Source organism: Delphinapterus leucas, chromosome 1 (genome assembly GCF_059928025.1).
Source record: "Delphinapterus leucas isolate spDelLeu-1000000601 "Yukka" chromosome 1, BTC_Dleu_Yukka2, whole genome shotgun sequence".
Taxonomy (NCBI): Eukaryota; Metazoa; Chordata; class Mammalia; order Artiodactyla; family Monodontidae; genus Delphinapterus; species Delphinapterus leucas.
This window is the reverse complement of record NC_143129.1, coordinates 175912868-175921065: the sequence shown is the minus strand read 5'-3', so window position 1 is coordinate 175921065 and position 8198 is coordinate 175912868. Positions and strand designations below refer to the sequence as shown.

Here is an 8198-nt window from a genome sequence, read left to right as displayed (position 1 = left end):
ATATTACCCCACTGGGGAAGCATCCATTTTATTATGGGTGAAGACAAAGGAGGGTGTCTTCACTCCAAATAATAAAACTTCATCTGAAAGGTGTCTCCTTCTAGAAGGCAAGTAGGACTTTCCTTTGAACAGTCTTTGATTGGTGGTTTTGTCTGCATTTCCAGGTTGAGGCCCTTTCATCACTTGAAGAGACTGGTCCAAATGCTGCCTACTGCCGCTGCCTGGCCCACACCCTACCTCTCGCCCAGGGTGTGATTTTTCTGTCCTGGGAATGTTCAAACAGCAATCACTGGACCTGGGATTTCATTTCTTCTCCAGACTTGGGTGCCCTTACTTGGGGTAGGGATTTGCTGAGGGAAATGGGGGTCCTGGCTGCCCACACCCACTACTACCAAAAGGAGGCCCAGCAGCAGAGCTGAGAATCTGTGGAAGACCAGAAGAAAGGAGGCTTTAGCTAAGAGTAAAGCCGCTGCTGAAATGAGTGTGTGTTAAAATGTCCCACAGCATCCTGGAAGGTTTTATTCTTCTTTGTGGTGACGCTAACGGTAGGTTTTTGCCCAAATTATTCCATTTCTAAGTATTTAATGAGGTAATTCTGAATGAGAGAAAACCTACCTCAGGGCATATGACCCTCTTTTCTTCTGTCGCACGTAGAAGCGTGAGGGCCACCTGCAGCCTGGCTGTTGAGGGGTTAGGCTGGGTTCAGGGCAGGAGGCTGGGAAGACCCTCCCACTGCCTCTGCCTTTAGACGACTCCAGCTCATGGTTCTACCCCTTTGGCAGGAAGCCCCCAGGCAGGGTGGAAACAAGTCGTAAGCAGTTGAGGAGACAAATCTGTGGGCTTCACTCTGGGCCTGGGCTACAGCCAGGTCAAGTGCCTGCTTTATTCAGATGGGAAATGCATGAATGGGGCTCAGCCCCAGCCTTTACACATTGTGAAGGCAACTGGGAGTGAGGCAGGGATCTAGAAAAATAATGCATGGATCCAGACAATGGAGAAAGACCATGCTAAATCAGCTTAAGGCAAAGACCGGCCAGGGGGAGAGAGTAGAAGAGGTGACAGAAAAGGAAGAAATCTTGGGCAGCTTGAGCTGTGTTGGGGCCTAGCGGAAGTAGCTGGGACATTCATGGGCAACCAGGTGCCAGGCCTGATCAAAGGCCTGCACGATGGCTGGCTCTAGGGGCCCTTCTTCAGTGGCCACCAAGTTCTGTTCCAGCTGCTCCAGGCTGGACATGCCCAGGATGACCGCGTCCCCGTGGGCACCCTGCAAGGGGAGACGGCCAGACGTCAACACACTAGCGCACCACAGTGACCCCGGTCACACACGCTCCCCCCACTCCACCCACAGCCTTGCCCCCGCCAAAAATTGGGACCTGATTTTTTAACTTTATACTCTACATAGTTCTAGAAAGCACTTAAGGTACCTTCAACAACTGTAACTATGTGGCCCCAAACCCTGTCTTCCTTCCTCCTGCTGCCACACTGCTCACCCTCATTCAGACCGAAGTTCAGAGCCCAGTTCTGCCACTCAGCAGCTCTGTAAACTAGGGTTAGCTGTTTAACCCCCCGAGACTCAAATCTTCTCAATTTTCAGCGTGGCTATGGGAATGAGAAATTATGCAAAGCACTGAGCTCCCACTTATTGAAAACCTACTATTATACATGTCAGAGACTATGCAACTATGTAAGGCTGACGCTGGAGAAAAATTTTAACCAGGAAGACAGGGGACACCAAAGACAGAGGGAAACCCCACCTCCCCCCAGAGGAGCCAGACCAGGGGGTTTTACAGTCAAATCTGTGATAATTTTCTATCCCTTTCACAGCTGTATGAACCCCAGTTTGCTTATCAGTAAAACTGGAATAATCACACTTCATCAGGCCTAGGTAATAATTCAATCCATGTTAGGAAAGCCCTCATTATAGGGCCTGGCACTTGGACAGCTACTCAGAACAACAGGAAGGCTGCCATGAAAACTGGAACAAAGAGAAATTTCAGGGGGAAAAACTACTTAGAAATCACCTGAAGGTAATTCTGGCTTCCCGAAGGGAGCAGAAGTGGGGCTTCCAGCAACGATGGGTTACCTGGAGCTGTGAGTGGTGGTACATCCACCGGAGGGCGGCCGAGGTCATGCTGGGGGTGCTGGGGCCATACGCAGCCTGCAGGGCCTTCTCCACCAGGGCAATGGCCTTGAAGTGGTGTTCCTTCCAGAAGCTGAGCAGGTGGGGAGGATAGCACAGGGGTCAGGACCATGGGGTCGCACTGGGGGCCACCGCCAAAGAGTCAAACAGGACAGCTGCGCTCACCCCAACCCTGCAGCATGGAGGGGCTGGTATCCCCTCTAGCAATGGGTCTCCTGCTTTATTGAAACACCCAGGATGCTGGCTCCCTCACCAGAAACCTCAATGACATCTTTACCCCTGAGAACTCAAAGCCTGCCCTTACTTTACCTAGGGAAATAGGCAGCAAGTACAGGGGTATGGCTCGGCCCCAGGACTGCTGAGCCTCCATCCAGGGCCCTCTCCTTCCCCATCTGCAGGTGACGAGCACTCCTCGGGGCGGAGCGATGACTTGGAAGACCTGGCATAAGGTCCAGGGATCCTCATTCCTCATGGAGGTCCCAAGAAAACAAGAAGAAACCCTATAGAGGGCTTCATAATTCCTCTAGGAATCAAAAGAGGTAGGTCCAGGCAGCAAGGGACAGCTTGGAGACCCAGGAAAGCAGCCTAGAGCTCCTCCATTTCAGATAAAGGGGACCCCCTCCCACTCCTCCCACCCTGATGCAGCCCATCCCCAGCTCACCGATTCCTGTAGATCTCTGCCCAATTGGTCCCAAAGAAGCGGCCCACAGGTTGCTTCCTGTCCTTGTCCTCATACTTGTACTTGCCGGTCAGCAGGCCCCCTGCAGGAAGGCTGTGATCAGATCCCCTGGCACTGCTCCCAGAGGCTGCTCTGGACCGGAAGTGGGGGTGATGGTGGGGGACCCAGGAGGGATGGAGGACCCAGCCCAGCCTCCTGTCAAACCCTTCCCTGCTTCCCAGGTCTGGGGCCGGGTATCCCCTGGGTCAGGAATAGGGAGAAACAGGACCAGAAATGCCCCCCGGGACCTGGGAGGGGAGCCCGTCCCCACAGCAGCCCATATCCCATACCAGCCAAAGGGTTGTAGGCGTAGAACCTCAGTCCAAAGTGCCTGATGCAGGGGAAGAGCTCTGTCTCCACCTGCCGGGTAGTGGCGTTGTACATGCCCTGCGGGCAGAAGGGCCAGCTGGAGAGGGTGCACGGGTCAGGGGGCCCCAGTCTTCTTTAAAAACCTTCAGTCAAAACCTGCCCAGGACTTCAGCAATGATTTCCAACATCACCAGTGGTGGCTGGGCGATGGGGAGATGGTGCTGGGCCCCAGGAAGGGACAGTGGACGGGATATGTCATTCCCCACATATCTGTAGGCACCAGTTGTGTGCTGGACACTGAGTTCCCAAACACCAGCGTATCTAGCAAGGTCTCTGCTTCCAAGAGACGTTAGAGTCAAGTTAAAAACAAAGACAGAGGTCAGGTGATCACATAAAGGTGGGTTCGGTGATCATAGCAGATTCTCCCAAATACTTGTTCAATGTATGAAGATAGGGTTTGGAGATGGGAGGCCCCGCTGGGTTGTTGGGAAAGGCTTCCAGAGGAAGAGGCATCTAAGCGAGACCTGGGCACTCGTTCCCACGAGAAGCAGGGAGGAGTGTTCCAGGCTGACTGCAGAGGGAGAAGCAGGCAGGAAGGGGAACCTGGGCCAGAGAGAGCAGGTGCCTAATGGCTGGGCTGAGGGTACCCGGGAGCCATCTACAGGCTGTGAGCAGGGGAGGCAGGGGGGTGGCTGCTATGGAGAGGGCATGGGGTGGGGGGGAGATTGGGGGCGAGTGGGAGGGGCCATGAGGACCCGGGATCAGCAGGCACCCAGGAGACAGAGGCCTCTGCAGCCCTGGCCTCACCTGGTACACGGTGGGCAGGATCCAGTTGTTGCTCTTGCACAGGGTACAGATCTCGGCCACTTCCCAGGCGGCATAGTTGGAGAGGCCAAGCTCCACAAACTTGCCCTGCGGGGGAGAGGCCAAGGTCAGAACCCACTGCAGCCCGGAACACCAGGAAGGAGAGACTGGCTGGGGACCCTGGGAGTGGGGTCTGTCCCCAGCTCTGCTCTGGGACAGCCCTGGAGCCTCCACTCTCCTGGGCAACGACAGGTCAAGGAGAGGAGCTGGGGGGCCGCCCTCACCTCCTGGTGCAGCTGGTGGCAGGCACGCAGTGTCTCTTCCACAGGGGTGCCGTGGTCCGGTGCATGTAGATAGAAGAGGTCAACATGCGGACACTGCAGCCGCTTCAGTGACGTCTCCAGCTGGGATCGGAGGCTATCAGGCTTCAGCGACTTCCCTTCCCAGGGATTGGCCTTGGTAGCGATTTTCACTTTGTGGGAAGAATGTAATGGTTAAGAAACTTATTGTAACCACTTACTAGCCATGTGACCCTGGCTAAATTACTTAAGTTCTCTGAGTTTCAATTCTCTAATCTATAAAATGGGGATGATAACAATGGAACTGTCTTCACAGGGAGAGCATGAGGATTCAATAATGTCTCATGTGCGAGTTCCCAATGTTCACTGCTGCTATATTAGTCACCAAACTGCTAGCTGTGTCAAGCCTTGTAGTAGAGGCCAAGCGCACAGAGATGAACTAAACACTCAATTTCTGCCCCCGAGGAGGTCACAAGCTAGAAGGTGATGTTACAATATGTAAGTGCAGTAGAGCCCAGAGGAGACGTATGTGGCCAACCTGGGAATTCCGGGGAGGGCTTCCTGACCCCACAAGTTGAGTCTCCAAAAAAGCATCCTGGGACTTCCCTGGTGGTCCGGTGGTTAAGACTCAGCACTTCCACTGCAGGGGGCATGGGTTCAATCCCTGTTCGGAGAACTAAGATCCCGCATGCTGCACAGCACGGCCAAAAAAAAAAAAAGGAGGAGTCCCAGCCAACAAGGAAGGGTGGGAAGCACATTCTGAAGGGTGGGAACTTGGACAAAATCACAAAGGCAAGAAAGCATGGTACGTGAAGGCCATATGTGCAACTCTGGGTTATAAACTCTAGGCAGGGAGCAGTGGTACATGAGACAAGAGAAGGGGGTCCAGACCTAATCCCAACGGGTTTTCTCAAATACCATCATTCAAAGGTTTTATGAGTGAACTGGTCAGCTGTGTTCGCTCTGGTTGCCATATAGAGAGAGACGTCGAGGGGGCAGGCCTGAAGACAGGGGGACAGGTAAAGAGGCTGCTGCAGGAATTCAGGAGAGAGTTGCAGCTGCTGAACATAACCACTGGCAGATCCATTTGAGAGAGAGGTAGAAGGCAAAATGAGCAGAAGGCAGTGACAGTTTCCCCCCTCTCCTTCCAGACTCCTGGAAGCGTGTACATCTGCATACCCATTGTAGAGACACACTCCCCATGAGAACAAGAGAGTGTTCTGCCATGCAAGCAGCTTGGAAGTCTTATAAAGAATGCTGGCTCTCTGGGGGATTCCCCGGTGGTGCAGTGGTTAAGAATCTGCCTGCCAATCAAAGGGACACAGGTTCGAGCCCTGGCCGGGGAAGATTCCACATGCTGCAGAGTGACTAAGCCCGTGTGCCACAGCAACTGAGCCTGAGCTCTAGAGTCCGCGAGCCACAACTACTGAGCCCACCACAACTACTGAAGCCTGCGTGCCTAGAGCTCGCGCTCCGCAACAAGAGAAGCCACCACAATGAGAAGCCCGCGCACCGCAACGAAGAGTAGCCCCCGCTCTCTGCAACTAGAGAAAGCCCGCGCACCGCAACGAAGAGTAGCCCCCGCTCTCTGCAACTAGAGAAAGCCCGCGCACAGCAATGAAGACCCAACACAGCCATAAATAAATAAATTTTTTTTTTTTTTTGCGGTACGTGGGCCTCTCACTGTTGTGGCCTCTCCCGTTGCGGAGCACAGGCTCCGGATGCGCAGGCTCAGCGGCCATGTCTCACGGGCCCAGCCGCTTCGCGGCATGCGGGATCCTCCCGGACCGGGGCACGAACCCACGTCCCCTGCATCGGCAGGCGGACTCTCAACCACTGCGCCACCAGGGAAGCCCAATAAATAAATTTTTATATTAAAAAAAGAGAACGCTGGCTCTCTGGATCCTGCACTTTCCATACCTGGCAAGCGCAGCTCAGTAATCCAGAGGGGAGGGAGTCATCAGACCACTTGGATGTTGGAGAGACCAAGTCTCTCAGCTTCTCGTCCAGATTTTTTCCATTCCCCACATTTCTCAATCCCCCTGCATTCTTGGTGTGAACCTTGCCTCGGGTCTGACCTGAGGACTTTGACTCTGTGAGTGCCTGGCCTCAAAGAAGGAAGCAGGGAAGGACTGGAGGGGGAGAAACCAATTCAGGAATAAGATCTTCATTAGTCATGAGAGGCACCCAGGTGAACTAGAGAGTGTGGGTCTGAGATGCACATTCCCAAGTCTGTTCCTCCAGGTCCACCAAGCTATGAATCTAAGGAGGACCCAGAGGGGGACGCCCCTGACACAAGGGCTGGGAAGAAAGAGTCTCAGGATGGAAAAGAGGAGGCAGAGTGTGGCAGTAATAGTATCAGCTGACTTCACTGGGTCCCACCATGTGCCAGGCACCCTCCTAGGCACTTCCAGTGGCATCAGGCTGATGAGGGACCGTCCCTCCACACACACATCCTCCACTCAAGCACACCTGCCTCCTGGCCATCCACACACCAGTCTTGGCACAGCTATGCCCTCAGCCTCTCATAACCCTTTGACTCATGCTCTGCCCAGCAAACTACTATTGTTCCTTGAAGGCCCAGCCTCAGTGTTCTCTGAGCCTTCCCTAGGGCCTCTGCCTGGCCCCATCATGCCTTCCCTAAAAGTGCTTCCTCTTCTACCCTCCTCTGCAATTATTTGCTTCAATCTTCCCCACTAGCCTCTGAGCTCCCTGCGGGTGGGTTAGAGACACTTTCCCTCCTATAGCTCCATAAGAAGCTGGCATAGGGCTACAGGAGTGGACAGAAATGCCTTACCCTCTCTCTCACGCCTCCCCACTCTTTACCCCACCACCCCTGCTCCCCCAGCCCGGTCTATGGCAATGCTACAGCTCTCCCTGAGAGAGCCAGGGGTACTGCCAACTGAACAGAGCAAAGTCTGGGGACTGATGAAAGACCTGGATGAGAAAAGGGCTCTCGGGGAGCGCACGGGCGTTGAGGACAATGGGAAGAGGGGCATAGGCAGAGCGCCTGGGGACCGGTTATGGGCACCTGGCAGGGTTGGAGGGGGGCGCGGCATAGCTCTGGAGACCAGTGCCGCAGAGAGGTGCACTAAGAAAGCAACTGGGGTAGGAAGCCAAGGACTAGATCAGGCTCGGGGGTTACCGAGTTGCAATCCCCAGACGAAGAAGCGGAGGGGAAGGTGGTCAGGAGAAAACGCTGTTCAGCTGTCGGGGCTGGATGTGCAAGGGACTTGAGGCGCGGGGTGTTCACAGAGCTGCGGGATGGCCAGGGGAGGTGGGCGCCCCGGGGGCGGGGCGAAGCGGTCGGCCCTGACCGCGGCGGGCGCGTGGCTGGGGTCGGGTCAGCGTCCTGCGGGACGGGTCTGCACTGCACGGTGCAGGGAGAGGACAGGCGGTCGGTGCGCGGGCGCCAGAAGTTACCTTTGCAGTCGCCGCCGCCCAGCCCGAGCCCCAGGCCGCCCAGGATGCTCTCGGACTGGCCGTCGCTGTACATGAAGGCCGTGTCCAGCTCAGTGTGGCCGCGCTCCAGGAAGGCGCGCACTGCCGCGGCGCTGGCGGGCGCGTCCATGCGGCGCCCCATCTCCATGGTGCCCAGCACGGTGGCGGGCCGGATAGGGGAGCCTGAGGCCCGGGACATGGCGGCTGCGGTGGCGGCGGTGCGAGCCTCGGGTGGCCGGGGGGTACGAACGCAGCGGACGGCGGCGCGGGCCACGGCGCGAGACAAGTTGCTCAGCATGAGGTCGGCGCCTGCGCGCTGGGGCGCCTCGGACCCCGCCTCCCTGCCGACGGGGAGAAGCGCGGCGCCCCCTCACGCAAGATACGCTCGCTCGCCACGACTCCCGGGACCTTCCGCCAAGTGCGCGGCGCAAGAGGCGGAGCCGCGCAGCTCCGGGGCGGGGCGGGGCGGGGCGGGGCGGGGCGGGGC

General features: G+C 56.2%; 1 protein-coding gene across 1 annotated transcript; it reads right to left on the bottom strand.

Annotated features, from left to right (window-relative positions):
• Positions 1-836: 836 nt before the first annotated feature.
• On the bottom strand, positions 837-8131 carry AKR7A2 (aldo-keto reductase family 7 member A2). Its single transcript, XM_022552064.3, has 7 exons — positions 7694-8131; positions 4256-4443; positions 3975-4079; positions 3149-3245; positions 2802-2901; positions 2084-2213; positions 837-1264 (listed from the first exon to the last, which is right to left on the bottom strand). Exons 1-7 carry the CDS (start codon positions 8007-8009, stop codon positions 1103-1105), a joined length of 1098 nt encoding a protein of 365 aa, XP_022407772.2. The 5' UTR covers positions 8010-8131; the 3' UTR covers positions 837-1102.
• Positions 8132-8198: the final 67 nt, after the last annotated feature.

Excerpts from the sequence above, each read along its gene's own strand:
- AKR7A2 (XM_022552064.3), bottom strand. The coding sequence starts at position 8,009 with ATGCTGAGCAACTTGTCTCGCGCCGTGGCCCGCGCCGCCGTCCGCTGC. Across the intron at positions 4,444-7,693 it reads GGGCGGCGGCGACTGCAAAG|TGAAAATCGCTACCAAGGCC; the intron begins GTAACTTCTGGC and ends CTTCCCACAAAG. Across the intron at positions 1,265-2,083 it reads ACCACCACTCACAGCTCCAG|GGTGCCCACGGGGACGCGGT; the intron begins GTAACCCATCGT and ends CTCCCCTTGCAG.